This window comes from Molossus molossus, unplaced genomic scaffold (assembly GCF_014108415.1).
Source record: "Molossus molossus isolate mMolMol1 unplaced genomic scaffold, mMolMol1.p scaffold_m16_p_10, whole genome shotgun sequence".
Lineage (NCBI taxonomy): Eukaryota > Metazoa > Chordata > Mammalia > Chiroptera > Molossidae > Molossus > Molossus molossus.
Window position 1 is genome coordinate 14229518 of NW_023425345.1, and position 24979 is coordinate 14254496.

Here is a 24979-nt window from a genome sequence, read left to right on the forward strand (position 1 = left end):
TGGAAGCAATCTTTCCCGATGTCTGTCTTCCCTTCTTGCAGGTAAAATGAACCACCCAGGCTCTTTTCGGTGTTTGTGTATAAAACTATTACTTACATTGTTTTGTATCATAAAAACAATAGATCTCTGTGGTGAAAACAGCTCAAGCAATACAGAAAATTAAAAATTTAAGCCTCTCTGTTCCATTCTGGATTTCCTCATAGCCAGAGGAGCCACTGTTAATGAATTTTTGTTTGGGATTATTCTGGTGATCGTCATTCCACCTTTAAAAGCTAAAGTCCTGCCCTGACCGGTTTGCTCAGTGGTTAGAGCGTTGGCCTGCTGGACTGGGGTTCGGTTCCCGCTAAGGGCATGTACCTTGGCTGCAGTTTGTCCCTGGCTCTGGTTGGGTCATGTGGGTGGCAACCATTCGATGTGTCCTTTTCACGTCGATGTTTCTCTCTCTCTCTCCCTCCCACTCTATCTGAACAAAAAATGGAAAAATGTCCTCGGGTGAGGATTAAAAATAAATAAATAAAAGCTAAAGTCCTCTCCTTTTTGATTTATTCACTTTATGCAGTATCTGGTGACTCTCATTTTCATTATAATGGGACATGGCAAATCAGTACAGGAGAAGGAGCAAGAGGGGACCACCACAAATGTGGGGTAGCTACCAAGGTAGTCAGCATCACAAAAGACCTTGGTCTAAATGTCAGAGGCCATAACCAGAGATCCTGACTGTCATTTCCCCCCTGAGGATAGACCCCTAAATCCTTCCCTCTATTCTCACCGAACCAGAAAGCCTAGTGAAACCACAAGTAATAATTGGTGTTAATTGACACACTCAGACCATTTTTCTGAGAATCTCTAGACTACATCACTGATTCCGCTGTAACCTTTGTCCCTCTGTTCGCTTGTTATGAGTGCTAGTGATTTCTGTCAAGTGAGTAGTTTTCAAAATAACTGTGCTCATTAGATTTGTGCACTACTGTATAGTCCACACCATCTCAATGAAGAAGGCTTGTGGGATTTCTTGAGTTGACATAAAGCTTTACTCTTTGCTTTGGTCCTTAAAGCACCTTATGAATGCCACACTGAATTTGGGCCTTCAACAAAAATTGGACCTTTGAGTCTTACTCTGTTTTAGAACCTGAGATATGACTGTCTGCTGTAAAGAATTTCGTAGTCTAGTAGGGGAGGTAGCTTGTAGCCAAGTAACTAGCAAAGTAGGGAAACTCTTGATCATTCTCTTAGGATCTCTTAAAATTAGCAGTTTTGAAAGCCTCGGGGGAGTGGGTCTGTGAAATAAAAACTATTTTTGTAACCACACTAGGGTGTTATTTTCTTTTTTACTGTGTTGACATTAGCACTGATAGTATAAACGCAGTGTGGGTAACATTGCCACTTTTAGCATGAGTCATTGTAGTCTCACCACCACATATTTGCAGGGGCAAGAAAAAGCTAGTTTCAATTAAAAATGTTCATGATAAAGCAGTGCTAAATTTTTAGTTTGATTATCTCTTGACCCTTTGAGAAACCGTTTCTTTAACGTGTGTGTGAGGAAACGGGAAGCGGATCTGAAGCACCCGGGCGGGGATTGGCCTGAGCAGAAGCCACAGTGATTGTTTGAGCTGCAACCTGAACCAGCTCTTCTGTTTCATGGAACACCATTGCTTTAACTCGAAAGGGCAAATTCAAGTATGTACTCAGGCTTGGTTAGTTGGGAGGGATTTTCTTGCAGCGAACAAAGCGATCCTGTCTCTTGAAGGGCAACAAGTCATTGTGTATGTCGTCAGTGATAAAGCCTGAGCTTTCCAGGGACAATTCGAATTTTGGAAAACTTGTTCCCACCACTGTGAGCTTACCAGCTTCACAATATTCTAGGCTTCTCCGATTGGATTTGTGACATTATCCAAAAAAAAAAAATCACATTTGTTAATATTATATAACAGAATTAAGGTGATGTGTCACTGTTCGGCAGATTTGCATAACTCAGTATGCTATTATTCTCCAGATTCCCAATACATGCCTCTTGCATGGGTGAAAGAGCCATTCAAAATGCAAAAAAAGACCAGTGGATTTTAATGTAAAAGCACGAAAAGTTTATTAGTATGTTTCAGATTCCATATTGAAACTAATTTTTAAGAAACTACCACTTATGCCCTGGCCGGTTTGGTTCAGCAGTTAGAGTGTTGGCCCATGGACCAAAGAGTCTCAGGTTCAATTCTGGTCAAGGGCATGTATCTCCGTTGTGGTTCGGTCCCCGGCCCTGGTTGGGGTTGTGCAGGAGGCAACCAACCGATCAATGTGTCTCTCTCACATTGATGTCTCTCTCTCTCTCTCTCTTTCTCTCTCTGTCTCTGTCTCTGTCTCTCTCTCTCTCTCTCTCTCTCTCTCTCTCTCTCTCTCTCTGTCCCTCCTTCTCTCTCTCCCTGTCTCTCCCTCCCACTCTATCTTAAGATAAATGAAAAAATATCCTCAGGTGAGGATTTTAAAAAAAAAGAAAGATACTGCCACTTATTTGATATAGCGGCAACAAAGAATATCCAGTATTTGCTGAAAAGGTTATTAAAATGCTTTTCTTTCTAACTTCATATCTGCCTGGGTTTTTTTTTCATACACGTCAACCAAAACAACATAAGGGGGATAGACTGAATACAGATTTGAGGTGCTTACTTGCTTCTGCTAAATCACTAAAGAGATTGCAGAAATGTATAACAATGCCTCTCTTCTCACTAAGTTTTTTTGTTGTTTTGGGAAATATTTTTGTCATTTTAAAAGTTATTCATATGAATAGTTAACATATGAAGTGTTTATTTTGTTTTAAAATAAATTAATCTTTTAAAACTTCTTTTATTTTTAAATATGGCAGGTGTGCATAGTTATAACATATAAGCAAAAACTTTGGGGGCCTTAATTTTTAAGAGTGTGCGGAGTCTTGAGACTAAAAAGTTTGAGAACCGTTTCCTTCATATAGCAATTCTTAAATTTTAGTATGCACCAGAATCTCATGGAAGGCTTGAGAAAATATAGTTTCTCCCCACAGCCAGAGGTGTCTGAGTCTGCAGGTCTCAGAGGTGCTCAGAGAATTTTCATTTCTAACATGTTCACTGATGATACTGAAGCTACTGATCTGATGACCACACTGTGAGAACTAGCACATTAAAGAATTCTTAATGAAATAATCGTTTTCCTGCTTCTTCCATTTTCATTTTAGTAATACTGACTTTTCTAAGAAAAGCTCAAAATAGATTGTCTTTTTTCTTACGCAACCATTTATTGAGTACCTAGTCAGCCTACTGTGCCTTATGCTGTGCTTCTTGCTGATGGTGCCCTGAAGGCTTTACAATCTTTAGAAGGAAAACTAGCTTGGAAAGTCCAAGTATTGAGGTCAGCAGTTTTAATCAAACACTCTTGTTCTCTTTCTGAAGAATTTCTTTGTGTGTGTTCAATATTTCTTTTTCTAGGTGTTGATTGCATTAAAATGTAGCTTGATTTTTATGCAAGGATATTTCAAAATTGCCTGATTTTGATGACAAGTAAATAGATCATATATAATGTATCACATGTCCTAATATTTTTTAAAATACCATAATGTTTATAGGAAGTTTCATTGTTTTCCTAGATTTTCTATTTGTGAGGCATTACGTCAATTTAGGGCTCATTTTGTCTTCTCTGAATTGTAGACATTAGATTAAGTATAAAATCTCTTCCAACTCTTTGGTTCTAAGATACTATTTAAGTTCTAAGTTTTCTTACCTACTTTATAGAATGTGGAACCAAGTGCCTTTTTATTCATTTAGGCTAAACTGGTTAAAAGTTGTGTGCCTGTCACTACAGCTTTGGTTTTGAGTCACTTATATAGTCTTCAGGCTAAGAGAAAGACTTCCTTCTTATCTGGAAACTAAGAGTGGTTTCATGGTTAGAAAGAAAGACTCACACTCACTGTGACCATGTCTAATAGAAAAACAATCGACTCACTGACCTGGAGCAGATCACATGATCTCCTTAGGTTTGTTAGTTTAACCCAAAGAATTAAATTGATCTTATAATACAGCCTTATTAGAAGAACCAGTACATAGATGCATTATGTACTTACATTCTTTTCCTCAATTGAACATGTATGGATATCACTTGAGTCTATGTAAAGTGTTTAATAGCAGATAATTACTTTTACAAGAAAGCTTTGAAATGTGCAATTTTTTTCTTTTTTAAACCTTTTAAAAATATGTCACTTAAGCAGTTTCTTAAAATTAATTTTTAGTCTAAGCAACCTGAGAAGTTGAGAATGAGATGACCTTGGATAATTTACAGGAAGGTAATGTGAGGCATTTTTTTAAAAATGGAAAAGGTCAGTGTATGTGTTGAGGGAGTGACCTTATAGTTATTTAGTTAACAAGTATACATTAAACCCCACTCATGTACCAGGCAGTGTTCCTAGGCACGTAGTGATGAATAAGAGGAACTCATTGAACTCATATAGAACTGACACCTTAGTCATCTTAGTGGCAAAGCTTTTTTTTTTTAACTTAAAAATGTGAACTATAACCTACATATATAAGTCATCAGTTTTCAAAGCGAATTTCCAGACCAACAACATTGGCATTACCTGGGAACCTGTTAGAAATACAGATTCAGTCCAGACCTCATGAATTAGAAATGCTGGGGCTAGAAGCCAGCAATCTGTTCCACAAGTCCTGCAGGTGAGTCGGATACCTGCTGACATTTGAGAACCATTGGTATAAATAAATGAAGAAAAAAACCTTTGTGAGAAAGCTTTGCACATGATCACCGTAGGAAGAGAGAGCCTGAAGATAAAGGAAAGAGAGGAAATGATAACATTTCAGCCCTAGAGATACTCCACCTAGTGGAAGATAGACACACGTAAAAAATAGTGCAACAGCATGTGAAGGATTCCTTAGTGTACAAAGCACAGTGGAAGCTGCATGTTAGGCAGCACATTCTCTTCGTGGGGGAGTGGGGAGAGGAGGACTGGGGAAGGAGGAAGTGGTTGAGAGAAGCATGAAAGAGTGGGTATTCCAGGCAGAGGAGGAAGCACTGTCAAAGGCACAGAAGCCTGCAGGGTCCTGCCCTGTTGGGGTGAGGGCATGCAGTTGGAGTCTCAAACGCGAGGTGCAGATTGTGTAGGAGTTGAAATTTTAACTTGCAGGCAGTGGTGAACCTTGCTTGACAGGAGGGTTGGTGAATGCTAGCCCGTCACACATGCCTGAGTGTGAGGTGATTCCTCATTTTCCCCATAGAGCTCTGGGTGCCCTGGGACCTCTTGAACCCCACCTCCTCTTATGTTCTTCCCATTGCTCCCGCTCCTCTGCCACCCTGGCCTCTGACCACGCCAGGCAGGTGTCCACCTCAGGGCATGTGCACAGGATATTCCCTTTCTCGGGACCATTCTTCCCCTGCATGGCTCGCTTCCTCTCTTCCTTCACGTCTTTGCTGAAATGCCACCTTTCGGGGAGGCCGCTTTTGATTTCCCTGTGGAACGATTTTCCACACAGGCGCACTTTACATCCCCACTTTCTGCTTTTTTTCTCTGTAATTGCACTTAATGTCGTCTGAGTGTAGTTGGTTTATTTCCTGTCCTCACCTTCTAGAATGTAAGCTCCACGAAGGCACAGCTTTGAGCTTTGGTTACTTACTGCTGAATCGCCAGCATCTAGAACAGTGCCTAGCACATCCTGCGTGCTCAGTAAAGAAGCATCACGGAATGGGTGGCCACTCCTTTCCCGTCATCATCTCACCTGCGGCTTTTAAGCTAAAAGTGGCTGTCACGTCTGTTTTTCTTCCACCACCCCGCATTTATTTTTTTCATGAGATAATTCACCCTGTACTGCGTGATCTGGTTGTCGCCACAAGCAGAGACGTGGTGGTTGGTCAGGCTTAGGAGCCCTCCGTGCTGCGGTGGCCTTACCCGTGCCCGGCCTGTGAGGAAGACAGAGGAGGGTAAGCTTTGGTCCTTGGTCGAAAACAAACAAACAAAAAACTGTACCATTACCATTACTTGAAAAAGACCAAACTGGACACAGCCATCCACAGTGTGTGTCACATATCACTGTGCACTCCTGTGTCACAGGTCCAGAGCGGGCCCTGAAAGATGGGCCGGGTTTTCTAAGCTGAAAGAGGGGGGAAGAAAGCTTTCAGCAGGGGTGCAACCTGAACAAACACACTAAGCTGCGGCATAGACAGGATACCCAAGAATTAAAAGCCCAAAAAAAAAAGAAGAAGAAACCACACAAAAAAGAACAACAACAACAAAAATAATGAAAAGCCTGTCTGACTCCTTGTTTTGAAGATAGGATAATAAGGAAAACCCTGAGCAGGTTTGGGAAGCTGTTCCGTGCTCGTGTCTCGTCGAAATCGCTGCCTTGTTCAGCACGTGCCGAGCTGTGTGCCAGGCACTCTTCCAAGCGGCCGGTGCTTCAGGGACCCAGACAGGGAGCTTTCCTGCCTTCTCGGAGCTTACGTTCTAGGGGAGGGACATCCTGGGGCTCGGGGGCGGCAAGGAACAGGAAGGCCACAGCATTCAATGGGGCCAGGTCTTCATTCTGGCCTACTTGATAACTCTTTTTGGGGTAATTTTAGCCTTCTAATTTTTTTTTTATGTTTGGTTGAATTTGTATACCACTCTTTGCTAACCTGAGAATGTAGCAGTTTTTTTGTTTTTTTTTAAAACCTCACCCGAGAGCATTTTTCCATTTTTTTGTTTAGATAGAGGGGAGGGAGAGAGAGGAAGAGAGAGAAACATCGACGTGAAAGGGACACATCGAGTGGTTGCCACCCACACAACTAACCAGGGCCGGGGACAAACTGCAACCGAGGTACGCGCCCTTAGCGGGAACCGAACCTGGGTCTCTCTGGTCCTCGGGCTGACGCTTTAACCACTGAGCCAAACTGGCCAGGGCGAGAATGTAGCAGTTTAATGTGAGCGCCTGAGACCTAACCCCCAAGCTTAAATGTGGAGTGGTAGCAGCCTCTCTACAAGGTGGTTTTGAGGATCAAGTGATGCCAACCATGTAAAGTCGATAAATTGCATAAAGAAGGTTCTCAGCACATATTAGTCCCTCAGCTCCACTTTGAAAACATGCAGTTCTGTGTTATATGCCAGGGTGGAATTAGCTTCTTGTTGACTTTTTTCATAACCTCTAAGTTTAAACCTGTTATACTCTTATTCCCAAATATTTTGGAAAAATGCGTATGAGCTGGAGGACTTGTGGGTTTGCCCTAGGCTCTGCCTGCCCATGCCGATCGACGTGGTGTACACCTGGGTGAATGGCACCGATCTTGAACTACTGAAGGAACTTCAGCAAGTCAGGGAACAGATGGAAGAGGAGCAGAAAGCAATGAGGTAAAACACAGTTGAAAAACAAAACACAAAAAGTTCTACCGGTACAAATAACAGTACAGCTTAGAAGGGTAAGGTGACATTTACAAAGCTGTCCAAGCAAAAACCTGCATCTCAGATTCATGCCATTGCAAGATCTTGACAGCCATGTGTCTGGCCCTTGTTTCTCGGTGCTGAAAGAGGGCTCAGTCGTTTTGTTGAGATCCTGGCCTCTTTCTCAGATGGCCTTTTGAGACCGTGGCACTCTGGTGAGGGCCTTGGTCTCTGAGGAACCTAAAGGTGGGGGAGCCTCCCAGAGGAGCTCGGCTGCCTGCTCACTCAGTCTGAGTCCCAGGTGTCCTCAGGAAGTAAGGTTTTATTATGTAAAATAGCTATACGGTAAGATGGATTGTTCCCTTGAAAAATAAAACAGACCTACAAATTTAAAACTTTTTTTTCTATTCCCTTTTAATATCTAATAGTATATACTATGGAAGTAGAAACTTTGGTAATTTTTTAAACAGGGAATTTTGATCATTTTATTTACTTTATCTGGGCAAGGTACAGTGGGCTTCTAGAGAGCCTTCCAGGCTAGGGACCTGGCTGAGGAACGTCTCTGGTTCCTCTGGAGTATTCGCTGAGAGCTGCATTCACTTCTTTGTGAATGTTATGGGTGCACCCCAGTTGCAGGTCATTGGCCAGGTTATACTGCAACAAATAGTCTCTTTCTCTCAGTGTTAAAGAATAATATAAGGCCTTCCCAGTGCATGAAAAAGGCTTTGATAACCTGGTGCCATGTTTTACTAGTAAGATGTAAAAGCTTATATTTTAAGTAAACTTGTGGTTATGGTGGGAGGTACATGATAATATTTGTTCATCATATTTCATTAAAACGAATAATTTATAATGTATTTTAAATGTTAAAAGCATTATAGTATTTCCTAACTTACTGGTTAGTTCCAGTGGAGTAACCAAGCACGTCAGTGTTGGGAGTCATTTCTTACAGTTAGGGCTAGCACTAGTCCATGCACATGTAATGAAATATATTTGCTTTCATTAGAGAAATCCTTGGGAAGAACACAACGGAACCACCTAAGAAGAGGTAAGCGGTTTGATTTTTCTCTCAGGAATACAAATCAAAGGATTGAAGTGAGTCTTCCAGGTTCTCACTTGTTTTGTTGGGAACACAATATTTTGTATTAACTCTTTTGCTCCTGTTTAATTCCTCTTCAGCTAGTTTTTGACCCCCATATTATGTGCAGTCATTAGATGGGAAATTTTGCAGTGCCAAGGTGTAGCTGATTGAGAACTCTGGTTATTTGGGTTCTAGCTAACTCACCAAAGCTTTATCACTTGGAAGGGGTAGAAAGGTTTTTCTTCTCTGTCATTCCCATTAATCTGTCTTGGTGTAATGTTCTCTTGGTCCTCTTAAACTCTAACTTAGACCCAGTGTTTTCATTTATATCCATTATTTAATTATGTGCTTAATGTATATTTCCTTACCTTTAAATGTCTTATATTTGAGGACTGGGAAGGGAATTTAGCTCAATGGCAAAAATCAGATATATCTATCTTGATTTGAATCATACCTGATTTAGATCTTTAAAACAAGACTGTCCCACTGAGAAGCGGAAGTCTTTTTTAACGACCACTTTTCCACTTAACCATTAGACTTAAAAGTAAAAGAGTTATTCATAGAAAAATGATTCTGACCAATTTCAAGATCCAGAAGTACCTTCTGAGTCATCTATTTATGTTAACTATATTTATTTATATATACTGTTAATACTGTTATTTTTAAATGCCTTTTAAATTATTCAAAGTAATCATGCAACATTACAGAAAGGTTGAGAGGAAAGTGAAAAGAACAAACACAGAATTCTGTAGCCCTCATTCAACAACTATGATCATTTTATTATCTTTCCATGTACACTTTTATAATTATAATTTATAATCTATGTGCAATTTTGTATCCTGTCCTTATTTTTTAAATTTTATACCATCATATTTCTGTGTTGATAAATTATCCTCATGATTCTTACTTTTCAATTTTAATAGATGTATAATATCCCTTAAAGTAACTGTACTATAATTTACTAAATGTTGAACACTTATGTCTTTTCACTATTGTCAATACTTTGTGATATTTTATTTGGGTCTGGCATTTTCTGTATGTGGGTTTATTTGTTTTTCCTGTTTCTCTTCTCCTTCTTAGACTAGATTCATAGAATTAAACTACTGAGGAAGAAGCATATACATGTCTTCATACTATATGGATATATTACCAAATTGCTTTTCCAAAGAGGAAATGGTGACCGTCCATGTAGAGAGACACCATAGTTTTGGAGGGGAATAGGTTTACTACTGTACTTACACTGACACTGAGTCACCATTTCTTGAGGGGTGCTAATTTAGTAAACAAAAGGTGATACCTCATTGTTTTCTTTGGCGTTTTTTTGATTATTAGTGAGGTTAGACAGTTTTATGTATAGTCATAGCTACCACATGTGAATTCTCTAGCTGTTCTTTGCCTGTTCATTGGTTTAGATATTATGTCTATTCTAGGTATTTCTTACATGTAGATAGAAATGTCTCATATAAAATCATCTTAGAACCTTGTTTCATTTGCTTTTGTTTGCATCATTGTTGTGTCATATCTAGTGTATTTAATTGTATTCTAATTGGATTTGGTTAATTGTACCTTGTGTGATGACACTGTATCAACCAGAATTTATCTGCTTCCTAATCAGCCTAATAATGGGCTTCACTGGAATTATGAATAATCTTTAAAATGATGGTAATGAAATTTTTTTGGTGCCACTTTGAGTTAGTAAATTTTGATGGCAATTATATTTTATTAATAGAAATTTGAAAGCTCTATCTTTAGATTTGCATTTGATTAATGATTTTATATATCATTCTTGCTAAGTTTTCTGTTCTCGAGATGAAATTCTTTGTTTATTGAAATATGATTTTTAATAGGCTGTTAGACAAACATCTGGAAAGTTTAGTCGTACCAACAAGCTTTTTAGTGTTGTTTGCTCTCTCAGGAATGTTGCTGTGAGCATGTTGGTGTCTCTTCACAGTGAGAAGCAGCTGGAATGTTTGCTGACCCACTGCATTAAGGTGCCAATGCTTGTCCTGGACCCAGCCCTGCCGGCCAACATCACACTGAAGGACCTGCCATCTCTTTACCCTTCTTTTCATTCTGCCAGCGACACATTCAATGTTGCAAAACCAAAAAACCCTTCGACTAATGTTTCCGTTGTTGTTTTCGATAGTACCAAGAATGGTAAGGTCTTCTTGTAGTTATTTTAATGTCATGTTATCATTGGATATTTGAATTTAAAGATTCTGAAATGATGCAGTTTTAAAGAAATAAAAAGAGAAGCAAAAGAGCTGCCATTGTATCTCAGCCCTGCCCCCAGCGGGGGATGGCCTGTGTTTTACTCTGAGTAGTACACAGGCTTGCTGTGCTTAAGGGCAGGATCTTCGACCTGGTACTCTCACATTTACTGTTCTCTTGGCTCCCAGTCATCCTGGAGGCTTTTTTCTTAAAACCACATAACTACTCAGCAGGGTTGTTTTCTCCAGTTTGGACAGAACATACCTGGAGCATTCATAATTTATAGTCTGAAACGTGGTTATACAGTTGATTTGGCCAGATCATAGAATTAAAATTAAATTGTAGTTACTTCCAAAATACTGCACCCGCATCCTTAGAGATCCCCTTCTCCCACTTGACCGCTGAGCCGCTGAGCCCTGTGCCTCGTCTCATTCTTCCTCTGGGCCGGACCTCTCTGCTTGGAGGCTCTGTTTTTCACTTGTGTAAAGCGAAAGCTTTGATGACCTTTTGACAACACTGAATCTTATTCTCAGGTTCCCGTTCTTTCAATGTCATACTTGCCTGGTTAAAACTTTGGAGCTATCTTTAGCCCACCTTACTTTTTACCTCCAGAACTAATAATTAACCTGATTCTTTTATTTGATTTTGTTCCTTGCAAGTGATTCTTACCTTTCTTACTCATTTTCTCTAAGCCAGACTGAATTCCTTTACACAGACTCCAGTCCTAGATACCTCGCTGCTCAGTGAAGTTTCTCTCTAATCTGTCCAACACACAGCTGTATACACAATCGGAAAATCTGCTTTATCAATTCACTCCCTTTTTGTTTTGTTTTTCTTTATTGATTTTAGAGAGAGAGGAATGGAGAGGGAGGAAAGATAGAAACATCAATGAGAGAGAACATCAATTGACCGCCTCCTGCATGCCCCCGCCCTGGGGATCTGGCCCACAACCTGGGCATGGGCCCTGACCAGGAATTGAAGGAATTGAACGAGCAACCTCTTGGTGCATGCATCGATGCTCAACCACTGAGCCACACTAGCCAGGCAATTCACTCCCTTTTTAAAGATAACAGTGTAGTGGTATATATTTGTTTTCCACAGATGCAAACTCCTCTTCCTGGTGTTCAGCATTCAGCGTTAATTGCTTTGACTTTGCCCATTGATCCTCGAACCCCTGCCCTCCTTGCATCTCCTCCAAGCTGTCACTGTCTTCACTCAAAGCTGCCTCTCCCGCTGCTCTCTTCTTCCTCTCCTAGCCCGTCTCCTGTTCTTCCAGCCCCATCTCAGGTTGTGTCTCCTCCATGAGGATTCTGAGCTAGAACATTCACAGTGGTTGTATTTGTACTTTTCCACGTACCTGTAGTACTTGCAATTTTAGTCTTTGATTGCACTGGACTCTGTGGTGTTCTCATCTCATTTTGTTATTGAACAGAAACCTCAGCCCTCACCAGTTTGTATCCTGAATAGTATCTAACGTAGTGCTCACTTCCTGGTACTTGACACATTATTTGTAATTTGAAAGGAAATTATGACCTTTCCCAGTACAGGTATTTCTCCCTTCTCACTATAGATCTGTTCCTGGACCATTTAGTATTAATAACTTATGTTTTTCTATTTAAGTTATATTTTAAATATATAGGGAAAGTAAAGGGATAATCTTTGATAAATCTGATTTATTATTTGGCTGAAGTTAGCTTTGTTTTTTATTTTTTATTTATTTATTTATTTTTTTTATCCTCACCCGAGGATATTTTTCCATTTTTTGTACAGATAGAGTGGGAGGGAGAGAGAGGAAGGGAGAGAGAGAGAGAGAGAGAAACATCGACGTGAAGGGACACATCGAGTGGCTGCCACCCGCACGACCAACCAGGGCCGGGGACAAACTGCAACCGAAGTACGCGCCCTTAGCGGGAACCGAACCCGGGTCTCTCCGGACCGCAGGCCGACGCTCTAACCGCTGAGCCAAACTGGCCAGGGCAGCTTTGTTTTTTAAATTAAGATTTTCTTAAATTAAGGTACTCTGATAACATTTCATCTGAAGAAAAGAAGGCATGACAGCATGTTAACAATTATAACTCAGTTGTAACATCTGTGGACAGAATCTTGGACTTTCCTCTCCTAGTGTTACAACATAACAAAGACTTATAAGATGTGAATTTTGATTAGTAAATCTGTATTAAACTGTAGTCTTCTAAGTGCTGTTTTTTGAATTCCCACTTGGGTTTCTATTTGACTGTTCTGTTTATTGTAGTCATTCATTCAGTAAAGGTTTGTTGAGCCACTGCTCTGAGTTGGTTGTTGTTCTAGGTAACAGGGAAACAGCAAAGAATGAAAGACACGTCCTGCCTTCATGGAGCTTACATTTATAGTGGGTCGGTCACTCACTCTTTATCATCCTCAGTGATCTAGGTCAGGGATAGCAGAATCCTTTCTTAAAGGACCAGATAGTAAATATTTTAGGTTTTGTGGGCCAGAGCCAAAATGACCAATGTTGTTTAGTTATTTATATAAGAAGTTATCATTTAACATTTTTACAGTGTAAAAACTGTTCATAGCCTGGGGCCATCCACACACAGGCAGAGGCTAGAATTTGGTCGTGGACTGCCAACCCCAAATTTAGATTAAACAATTTGTAGCCATACTTGACATTTCATTGATCTCATTTAACTCTTTTCTGGTTAATCACCGAGATCTATTAACTTTTTTTTTTCCTTCTCAAATGTGTCATTTCTGCTCCTCCTCACGTGTGTCCTAGACTCTGTCTTCAGGACAGCACTTTGACAGCCGCACGATCTAGCCCTGTGGCCTGGACCTGGGTCTCTGCAGAGTGGTCATGCCCGTCCCCTTTCATGTATAGGAAATGAATTTCTTCTGTGACAATTCATTTTACCTCGGGACTGCATTGACTTTTACAAGGAATTGCAAAGTGCTTTTTAATAGCTTTCTCACACTGGTTGAGTTTGTACCCCTTGGGATCCTCCAGAACTAATGCAGTCTCTCTCCCACATGATGTGTCTTTTCCATCCTGTTTCTTAAGCTGTGTCTTAGGGACTTACCTGTGTCCTAGTTTGCTCTTTTCAGAATGAGCTCTAGTATCTGTTACTTCCCAAGTGTATCAGCTAGAACTGAACACTCTATTTCAGCGTGGTTCAGTCTACAAACGGACTTTAGCAGATGTCTATTGAGTGCACACTGGTAGTGTGCCAGGTCGTGTTTGTTCTCAGTGCAGAAGATGCAGCAGTGAGCACATGGGCAAAAGTCTCTGCCCTCATCGAGTCCACATTTTGTTAGAAAGAGACACACAGTAAACACAACATACAAGTACATCATATTGTATGTAGAGGGTAAGTGCTATAGAGGAAAGTTGAGCAGAGGAAATTGGGTGATGGGGCAGACTCACTGACAAGGGGATTTTTGAGGGGACATTTGAAGAAGGTGAGCAAGGACTGAATCAGCCAGTGCAAAGGCTCCGAGGCAGGAGTGGGTCTGGCATGTTTAAACAAGAGTGGGGAGGCCACTGTGGCTAGAACAGAGTTAACAAGAGAAAAGGGGCAGGAGATGAGCCCAGAGAAATAAGGGACCAAATGGTGTAGGCCCTGGTAGCCATGCCGTGGACTTTGGCTTTAACTAGGGAAGGAATCATGGGAGGGTGTTAAGCAGAGGGGTAATGTGATCTGAATTATGTTCCAAAAGGACCAGTCTGGCTGCTGTGGTGGGAATAGACTGAGGAGGGGCAATGTTGTGATAATTCAGGCAGGAAGGATGGTGGCCTGGTTCAGAGTGGTGGTGAGAAGGGGTTGGACTCCAGATACTCTGAAGGTTCACCCAAAGTGTGGGGCAGCATTACCTTTCCGAGTACTCTTCTGTTTAACAGCCCCAATTGCAATGGAACTTCAGTATGGCCACAGCACTCTGGTGACGCCGACTGAAGTCACTGGTGACTAAAACTCCCGTCTTTTTTTTTTTAATTTATATAGGCTAATGTTCAAATACCTCTTTTAATTTATGATTGTTTGGATGGTTTTGGTGCCGAGTTAAAGATCTTACCTTTGTAGGAGTTTTGCTAGAGTGAACTCATTTGTCCAAAGAGTAAGAACTAAGGGAACCCTTAGTCTATGCCCCGGGATAATAACTTCCCTGTGAGCTTTATGTAAATCCACACACTTCACAAGCATGCCTTCTGCATCTCCCAAAACCTTAGTGGATTGTTGAACAAGACAGACCCTGTGGCAGACCTCTAAAGCCTCTCCCTGGGTGGATTGTGGCTTTGTAATTTCACACTCTGCAGTCAGCATTGGTTATAACCCACCCAACTTGAGATCTAGCCTGTGTATCTCCGTTCTATCCATGAAGATGGCATGAGAGGTTGTTAGCTACCTTGCTGAGATTACGTACAAATTATATATGGTGTCTCTTCGAATTCTCTGATCTGTCAGTGTAGAACTCACCATATCAGTGGTGAGAGACAGAGACAGAGATAGGTATGCACCTGATAAACTTACTCATAATGAACGTGTACCCACAGTGCTTCCTGTAAAGATAAACAGTATATTGCAGAGGCTTTCTTGTCTTCAGTGCTCACCAACTGTATTTGTGTGGTACAGCTGAGACTTATCTAGGATTGGCATCCATCTTGCTAGGCTGTAATTTGCAGAACCAGCTTTCTGTGCCCATTTTGAAGATCAGAATTACACCCCTCTGACCTCTCTGTTTTTAGTGGTGCCTGGGTGTCAGGAGCACTCTTGCTGATTTCATTGTCCCCATCACTTTAGAACTCTCCCAGTCGGGCTGCCCACCCCCCGCCCCAAACTTAATCTGCTCTGTTAAGCATTCCCTGAACTCGCTGTGACTCTTGAGGAACCCTAGGATCTACAGTGTGTCTCTCCTGTTATCTAAATGCCACTGACCTGGCTTTCAAGAGTCCCCTACTATTTGCTCCTACAACTGTGATTTCTGTGACATTGTCATTGCCATATCTGTGCTGCCTGAACAAATCTCTCCTTCCATGTTGCAAAAATTAGCAACAGTTACACACTGCATTACATTGTCCCCTTTTTGTTGGATGGGTTTGCTCTCCCCTAACTACCTTTTTTGAGATAATCTATTATACTATTGTAACAGCTCTCAAAATGCTTTGTAGTGTCCTGCCAGACATTATAGTTAAGTATTCATTAAAAATAGGCTTGTTTATTGTGTTCTTTATTGCAGTTGAAGATGCCCTCGCTGAAATGTTTAAGGGAAACAGCAAACAGACAGTTTGGAGGGGCTATTTGGTATGTTGTTTTAAATTAATTGTGTTCTTACAGAAGACTAGAGTACAAGTATGAGTAATAAAGCTCTTTTCCTTTGAGAGGCTTTTTAATGTTTGCCTTTCTCTAAGGCTAGCTTACTCGTATTTATGAATGCTGATTTAAGTAATCAATTCTTTCTTTGACTCCTGTATGATACAGTAGATCTCTGTTAGTTTTCTCAGCTGTAAGATTTCACCTTATAATGTGGAAAGTGAGTTGTGTTTTGCTCCCCCTCTCATTTTAGACAACAGATAAAGAAGTCCCTGGGCTAGTGCTAATGCAAGATTTGGCTTTCCTGAGTGGGTTTCCACCGACATTCAAGGAAACAAATCAACTAAAAACAAAATTGCCAGAAAATCTTTCTTCTAAAATCAAACTGGTAAGAGCCTAGAATATACAAGAGAGCACCCAGTATAGAACATCTCATTTAATGTATGATTCTTGTGGTCATTTGGTTCACAGGACAGCTGACAATTTTAAGAACCAGAGGGCCTCTCTTCTGCCACAGTGTGTTGTCATGAAGCTGGCCCTTTGTTTATAGGAGATCCTCACTCCTTTACTCTTCATTTGGGTAAAATTGTACGAGTCTTTTTTGCTTTGCTAGTTTCCCAGATGGAAGTAGGATCATTTGTTTAACACATAAGCTTCTATTGTGTGTCAGGTGTTGTTATTCACTCAAAGGGAGTGTGCTTCAGATATTTGGAACATTTGATAATGTGAAAGTTCCCTTTATTAACAGCTAATTGATCCATTAATGTAGTTAGGATTTATACTTATTAACTCCTCACACTTGACCAGTGATGCTATTTGTTAGAGTTGACTTTGGGGGCTGCCCTGCGACATGCCTTTTTCTTAGTATTTCTCGATTCCAGAACTGTTTGCCTCGTTGATTTAGGGCACCGTCCACGTGGGTGTATTTTCCATCTGTCCTATGTCAAGACGGCAGCTGTCTGTCAGAAACATACCTGGTTGTAAAACGTGGGTGTCTTTTCTCTTAGAAGAGAGGGCACGAATTCTTGGCTCAGAATTTGTTTTCTTGATATGAAGAAGTTTTCAAGAAATGCTCTTTAAATTCTGCCGCTATGTTTAGCTTACTGATTCTTACTTCTTGTTCCCATTGATGTCACTGACCAATTTGGAGGTGAAGGATGGAGCTGGAGGTGGTGGTAGGGGTACTCTGATTGGGGGAGTTCTTACATAGTATCTGCCTTGACCATGTTTTTTATATTCTTCCCCCCAACTTGTTTCTTTTCCCCTATAAGTGTTCCATTGTTTTAAGGTACATTGTACTATCTTTGTAAATTATGATAATATGAATGACATTTATGTTTTCTTTTTTTGTATTTTTCTCCATAACTTTTGTTTATGGTACCTGGAAATATGGTAGTGCTCAGCTAGATTAGGGTTGAATTATTTCTCAATCTGCAGATATTTAAAAATAGATATTATATTTCTCCTTCCCCTGAGCTATTTTTAATATTGTTTTGGGCAGATAAAACCATAGATTAACATTGATTTCAGCCATGTTTATTTGGCTTCTTGACTTCCTAGCCATTGTTTCTAGAACTACAGATACAAGTATATCTGTACTTTTTTTTTTTTATCCTCACCCGAGGATATTTTTACATTTTTAGTACAGACAGAGTGGGAGGGAGAGAGAGGAAGGGAGAGAGAGAGAGGAACATCGACGTGAAGGGACACATCGAGTGGCTGCCACCCGCACGACCAACCAGGGCCGGGGACAAACCGCAACCGAAGTACGTGCCCTTAGCGGGAACCGAACCCGGGTCTCTCCAGACCGCAGGCCGACGCTCTAACCGCTGAGCCAAACTGGCCAGGGCGTATATCTGTACTTTTGATTGCAGCTCAAATTTCTTATGCAGAGAGAATGACATTCTTTGTTCTATTTACATAATCCCAACTATAATACATTTCTAAAGGAAAGAAATTTCATGACACTTCACTCTCCGCTCAGGTGTGACTAGCCATGTCTCTTGACCCGCTGCCTCGCCAGTGCGTCTGCTGGAGAGTGGGTGTGTATGGCCAAAGAACGTCAGCTCAAGCCGTGGTCGAGCCTTCAGCAAACTGTTTGTGGGTGGTGAGGAGTGGTGGCTGCAGGTGGAGGTAGGGTGGGCAGCAACTTGAAATGGACAAGGAGCCCCCGGAGGCTCCGTGGGTGATGATACCATCTTCCACTCTTCATTCACCCGTTTGGAGGTTTATTGGGATTCCCAGACTTGTCTTTGAGGAGGCCAGCACCTCTTCCGAGGGTCAAGTTAATTACCCGTGACGTTCAGTGCAGGTCGTGTGTGATGTCAGCACCTGTGATCAGCTTCAGGGATTAGGACTTGGTGGAGGCCAGAGAGAAAGTGAGAAAGAGGAAGAAAGAAGGACTGTGTCAGCACTGGAGCCCGGTGCTGCAAGTGCCTTGCTTTGCTTGGGTTCTACTTTCGGGTGTGATTCTGAGCACCCGAGAGGAAAGTTTTCTCTATTGGGTTCTCAGTCCATGTAGGGAGTGTTTATTAATGGCTGTTGTGTGCCAGGCACTGTGCTAAAGATAACAGTGAATCAAAGCACTGAAAGAATTCTGGGGTGTGATCTCTTCCAAATGTGTTTATAGAAAGTGCCGTGAGAACACCTGGGCTTTAGGTGTACTGAGGGCAAAGAAGGCCTTGCGGAATAGGAAGCATTGAGCTGGGCCCTGAGCAGAGCAGCCGTTTTCTCAGCAGAGAAGGGAGCAGGAAAAACCAATCCAAGAAGAGGAACAGCCTGAGCCAAGGGCCGGAGGCTTGCAAATCAATGGAGTCTTTAGAGAATCAGGACACTGCTCCGGGAGGCCAGAGCCCAGGTCGGGTTTTTGCTGGAGTTCAGATTGGGAAGACAGACTGCGGTCGGAATGAGAAAGATCTGGTAAGGAGTTAGTTTTGGAGGCAGGGAGCATCTTGAGGAGGAGGACCCCTTCTAAGAAACACAGCAGAGGTGTAGCAGATGGGGATTAGACAAGAGGAGTTTGGGGGCAGGAAAACCAGTTTAGCCACTGCTGCCGGAGCCTAGCAAGACATTTGGGTTCAGCAAGTGCCTTGTCAGTGGTGCAATGGTGAGACTGGTTCTAGAAACATCTGAGAGAGCCCATTCAGCAAGACCTGGTGACTCACTAGCTGGGAGAGAGGGAAGGAGAAATGAAAGGGGAAGTGGATGTTTCTGGAGTTGAGTGTGATGGCATTAACCACACTCAGAGCTTCAGTGGGAGAAGCAAGCTCTCTTCGGAAGGAAACCCAGAGCTCAGTTTGGGGTGTTTCATTAGTGGTGCTTTGTAGCCTATGGGAGGAAAGGACCATTAGACTTTCCTGAACAGCTGAACCGGTTTTCCCTCCCAGGTTCCTCCAGGAGGTCTTTGCCACCTAAGAGTTCTGTTCTGGCCCTGGCCAGTTTGGCTCAGCGGTTAGAGCGTCGGCCTGCGGTCCGGAGAGACCCGGGTTCAGTTCCCGCTAAGGGCACGTACTTCGGTTGCAGTTTGTCCCCGGCCCTGGTTGGTCGTGCGGGTGGCAGCCACTCGATGTGTCCCTTCACGTCGATGTTTCTCTCTCTCTCTCCCTCCCACTCTATCTGTACAAAAAATGGAAAAATATCCTCGGGTGAGGATAAAAAAAAAAAAAAAAAAGAGTTCTGTTCTGCCCCAGAGACCCCCTCACTGGGCTGCAAGCCACTTAAGACAGGTACCGCCTGTTCACCTTTATGCCCCTAGTGGTTATTTGGGGGCTCGGCACTTAGGGGCCACTCAAGAAATGCTCGCTGAACAAGGAGCAAGAAGGACGGCTGTGACTAAACACACCCACCAGATACAGTGTCTTGAAAGATAAAGGGAAATGATTCAGCAGGATGATTACGCACAGCCATCACTTTAGGTTTATGGTACCATGGTTGTGTTCATGCAGCATTACCCTGCCTTTACTGTTCTGCTTAGAGCAAAATCAGAATCCTCAACCTCACACTCCCAGGAGGGGAGTAGGACTTGAAGAAAATGGTTTCTTTTGCCAGATAATAGATTTGAATTCATAAAAACTTTACTGTGGACTATAGTCTTCTAAGTCAAACAGTCTTTTCTGTTAAAGACTTTCTAGTCTGAGATATTTTGAGGTGAGCTCTTTTATGATCTGATGAATTACCCCTAGTTTATTTGTGGAATTTTTGTATGTGATGGACACAGAATTCACCTTTTGAGAAATCAGATTGTTCGTTGGTCTTTATTTTCAGTGCACTCTCAACATTCTGTGTTTCTAGACATTGTCATTTACGGTGGGTTTTGTGTTTTTTTTTGTTTTTGTTTTTATTTATTTTTTTGTTAATCCTTACCCGAGAATCTTTTCCCATTGATTTTTAAGGGGAGTAGAAGGGAGAGAGAGAGAGAAACATGGATGTGAGAGAGACACATTGACTGGTTGCCTCCCACACGACCCCAACAGGGCCGGGAATCGAACCTGCAACCCAGGTGTGTGCTCTTGACTGGGAATCAAACCTGAGACCCTTCAATCTGCGGGCCAGTGCTCTAACCACTGAGCAAAACTGGCCAGGGCTGTGTTTGTTTGTTTTACTTTAGTTTTTGTTTACTTCTTAACATACGTTAGAGCAGGCGGAGAATCTTCCCAAAGCTCTCAAGTGCATTCTCACATTTAGTTTAATTCCATCATAGTGGTTGCTCAGTGGGTGTGCAAAAGAAGTGGAGGGGTTGAGTCTGTCCTCAAGCTATTTATCATCTCTTTTTGGAGGCAGCGTATTTATATATTAAGTGTTCAAATAGTAAAACAGGGTACTTTAGGATTAGGTATAGAGAAGAGTAGCATAGACTTGGAGTTGGCGTGTAGAGCCATGGGGAGGTTTTCAGAGAAAGAGGCTGCGCAGGATCCTTGAAGGCTGACCAAGTCGTTTGTTTGAGCAGGAAGGACAGTGCAGGCAGAGTAGGACCAGGGTATTGTCCTGCCTCCATTCTGTCCCCTCAGACCTCTGTTCAGGACACGTTCAAGGTCACAATAAATTGTAGTAATATTGTGATAATGCCCCTTCTGTTAATGACTTCCATGCAGCTGTCTTACACACCTGTTTTCATCCTTTCTTTTGGTTTTATTCCTATAATAAATACATAAATAAATTAAATGAGCAACTCTGGAACTGATTTAAGTTTTAGAAAACCACCAGAACATAGTAAGTAAGACCTAGCCACTGGAAGGAGCTAACTTGTTTTTCAGTTGTATTCGCTGGCAGGTTTTTTCCCTACCCATATGCTATCATATATAGATGTATCGATCACATCATTCTCGATAATGCTACAGTAACAAACATCCGGAAGTATCAGTGGCTTAAAAATAGCAAAGCTTTATCTGTCAATCATGCTAACATATTCATGGATCTGCAGAGGGGTAGGTGTCTAGGTGCTCTGTCTCTGAGAAACTTACAATTTAAAGAATTTAGATAAACTTATAATTTCCAGTTAGAAGCTATATATAGAGGCAGTTGCCCACAGTTGTCCAAGCTAAGAACTCTAGCTTTTGGCAGTCATTGCAACTATGTATCCTTACTACCTCCTGTCTCTTTTCCAGAAAAGTAACTAAGGTATCCAGGATTGAGGAGCCACCTAGCAGCTAGCACAGGATACTTTCTTTCCACCCTTTTTCACTACTTAAAACTTGATTGAGCCCTGGCCAGTTTGGCTCAACAGTTAGAGCGTTGGCCTGCGGTCCAGAGACACCCGGGTTCGGTTCCTGCTAAGGGCACATACCTCGGTTGCAGTTTGTCCCTGGCCCCGGTTGGGTCATGTGGGTGGCAACCACTCGACGTGTCCCTTTCACACTGATGTCCCCACACACACACACACACACACACTCTATCTGAACAAAATATGGAAAAAATGTCTTCGGGTGAGGATTAAAAACAACAACAACAACAACTTGGTTGATTATGATAGCAGAAACTATTTTTCATACAAAAACATTCCCTTATGCTTTTTACTTTTCATCTCTCTTCCAACCATTGTGTAGTTACCTTAGGAAAATGTCTGTGAAATTTCAAAATAGTTTTCCAGAATAAAAGCAATTTGGAAGAAGAGATTAAGATAAGGATATTTTCACCTGACCAGTGTGGCTCAGTGGATTGAGCATCTTCCCATGGACTGAGACATCCAGGTTCAAGTCCCAGTTAGGGCACATGCCTGGGTTGCAGGCTCCATCCCCAGTAGGGGTCATGCAGGAGGCAGCCTATCGATGTGTCTCTCTCACATCAATGTTTCTCTCTCTCCCCCTCTCCCTCCCTCTCTCTCTAAAAGATCAATAAAGAAAAATATATATTTTTAAAGACAAGGTTATTTCCCCAACACATTTTAAATTAGCATAAGAAAGCACTATATTAATTTATTCTAGAGTAGTGATTTTTGCACTCCAGGAAGCCCCCAGTGGTGCTGTGGGAGCCAAGGTGGGAGTTAGAGAAGGAACAGCATAGGCCAGGATGGGTAGTGAGCCTCAGAATATTTGCCCTGCTCGGCCTGCGTGCCATCTGCCCCCCACACTGGCAGCATGGTGGCCGCAGTGAGAGCTGGTCTTCAGTGAGTGCTTCAGATATGCCAGGCACTGCCCAGGTGAAGGGAAGTAATTAGTGAGGAAGACAATACACATGGAAACATGTGCCCACGCAGACACACACAGTTTCTGGTAAGAGTAAATGGCCTACGTAATAAAAAGGGGAAAGGATATAAATGAAGTTCTAACTCTGACCTCTGGTTGTTAGGCCTACATAAACTCAAGAACCTTTGGAAGATGAGCCAAGTATAGTCATGTCACAAATACAAGAGCTAAGTCTGAGCCTGTAATGATTTGTGTTTGCTTCTGTTTTATAAATTAAAAATGAAGGCCCTGGGCTCTATTAGAAGAGCCAGTTCAGCCGAAAAATTTCGCTGTCCTTGATTAGTGGTTTTCAATCCTCTCCCCACCTTTTTAAATTCTGAAAGGCCCTTTCATGGGAAATTGTGTGATGTAGGCTTAGCACATAAACTGATCAAGGGTGTGTGACTTGGGGAGAGGGGAGGAAGCCTGTTTATAAAACGTGTTGATGCTTATGTGTTCCCACTTAGATTTACGGTTACTTTTTTTTGGTGATATTGGCTTGCTACTTCATATATATAATATGAAACTTTTAATCTTTAAATATGTATACTATATATTTTGATGTATACTGCATACAATATAGAGCTTATATTATATGTATATTTATTTTTTATTTTATTTTGTTTTTTGGTTTTTTTTGTTTGTTTGTTTTTATCCTCACCCGAGGACATTTTTTGATATTTTGTTCAGATAGAGTGGGAGGGGGGGAGAGAGAGAGAGAGAGAAACATCGATGTGAAGGACACATCGAGTGGTCACCACCCACACGACCCAACCAGGGCCGGGGACAAACTGCAACCGAGGTATGTGCCCTTAGCAGGAACCGAACCCGGGTCTCTCCAGACTGCGGGCCGACGCTCTAATCGCTGAGCCAAACTGGCCAGGGCATTATATGTATATTTAAAGTTTAAAGATGAAACTGGAAATTTCAAGGTGTCTCTTTTTTAGGGTTTGCTTTTCCACCACTAACCCTGTTGTTATTTTATAGTTGCACCTGTACTCAGAGGCCAGTGTAGCACTTCTAAAATTGAATAACCCCAAAGATTTCCAAGAACTGAATAAGCAGACTAAGAAGAATATGACAATTGATGGGAAAGAACTGACCATAAGTTCTGCGTATTTATTGTGGGATCTGAGTGCCATCAGCCAGGTAAGAGATGCAGAGATTCTTTTACAACCTGAATCACTTCAGGTTGTTAAAGATTTATAAGTCACTGTGTTAGAAGAAAGAGGGCTTTCATTGATTAGAACTTTTCTAATTTTCCAGTCACTGCCATTGGTTAATATTAACTGAAGTGACCTAGAATCTGACCCTAGATTCTTTTCTAAAAAGCGTGTTAAAGAAATGCTGTGTATTTGTTTTGTTGTTATAACTATGCTGAGTCTTTTATAGTTTTCGTAATGTTTAAAAGGAAGCCTGTGTCTTTAAAAGTATGCCAGAGCCGAGGGGAGAGGAAGAGACAGGAGGAAGAGGTGTGACTTAAGGGGTGTTTTACTTCTTCACGTACCAGATGTTTTCCTCAGTCTAAGCAGGATGAAGATGTTTCTGCCAGCCGTTTTGAAGATAATGAAGAACTGAGGTACTCGTTGCGATCTATCGAGAGGCATGCACCGTGGGTTCGGAATATTTTCATTGTTACCAATGGGCAGATTCCATCCTGGCTGAACCTTGATAATCCTCGAGTGACAATAGTGACACACCAGGTGCGTGACCTTCCATATATCACAAGGCTGTGGTTTTCTTTTCTGTTCTTTTACTTTTCTCTAATTCCTCTCCCTTCACCCTTCTCACCTGCATTTCCACCGTCCTTTAGTTCGTCCATTTGCCTTTCTTCCTTCCAAAACCAAAAATGAAACAAAAAAACACTTATCCACCCTCTTTCTCTCTTGTATTTTTCTGTTAAAAGGATGTTTTTCAAAATTTGAGCCACTTGCCTACCTTTAGTTCACCAGCTATTGAAAGTCACATTCATCGCATCGAAGGGCTGTCCCAGAAGTTCATTTACCTGAATGACGACGTCATGTTTGGGAAGGATGTCTGGCCAGATGATTTTTATAGTCACTCCAAAGGTCAGAAGGTGAGTACCGGAGGGGCAGGGGTTCCTAGCTTGGCAGTCATCAATGGGAAATCAGGAATCACTACATCTACTACTGTATTCAGATTTTCTCAGATAAGCATGTTGAGTACTAAGCTCAGGAGAGTTAACAATTTGAGAGAAAGAAAACTACTTTCAGATAGATAGATAGAATGATAGATTTTTAGGAAGAGAGGAAAGGAGAGGGAGAAAGAAACATTGATGTGAGAGAGAACTACCACTTGATGCATGGGTCAGTGCTCAACCACTGAGCCATGTGGGCTGGGCAGAAAACTACTT

The 24979-nt window shown here is 41.7% G+C and overlaps 1 protein-coding gene across 2 annotated transcripts in view; it reads left to right on the forward strand.

Annotated features, from left to right (window-relative positions):
* Positions 1-24979, forward strand: part of GNPTAB (N-acetylglucosamine-1-phosphate transferase subunits alpha and beta) — a 70810-nt gene that overhangs the window by 18895 nt on the left and 26936 nt on the right. The window contains exons 3-10 of one of the 2 annotated variants that reach the window (XM_036251307.1): positions 7223-7342; positions 8379-8420; positions 10405-10610; positions 15873-15937; positions 16200-16334; positions 23593-23754; positions 24138-24308; positions 24512-24682. In XM_036251307.1, the coding sequence (XP_036107200.1) occupies positions 7223-7342; positions 8379-8420; positions 10405-10610; positions 15873-15937; positions 16200-16334; positions 23593-23754; positions 24138-24308; positions 24512-24682 (1072 nt within the window). Of the gene's footprint in view, positions 1-7222; positions 7343-8378; positions 8421-10404; positions 10611-15872; positions 15938-16199; positions 16335-23592; positions 23755-24128; positions 24309-24511; positions 24683-24979 lie in introns of both variants that reach the window. The other variant, XM_036251306.1, reaches the window with a different exon arrangement.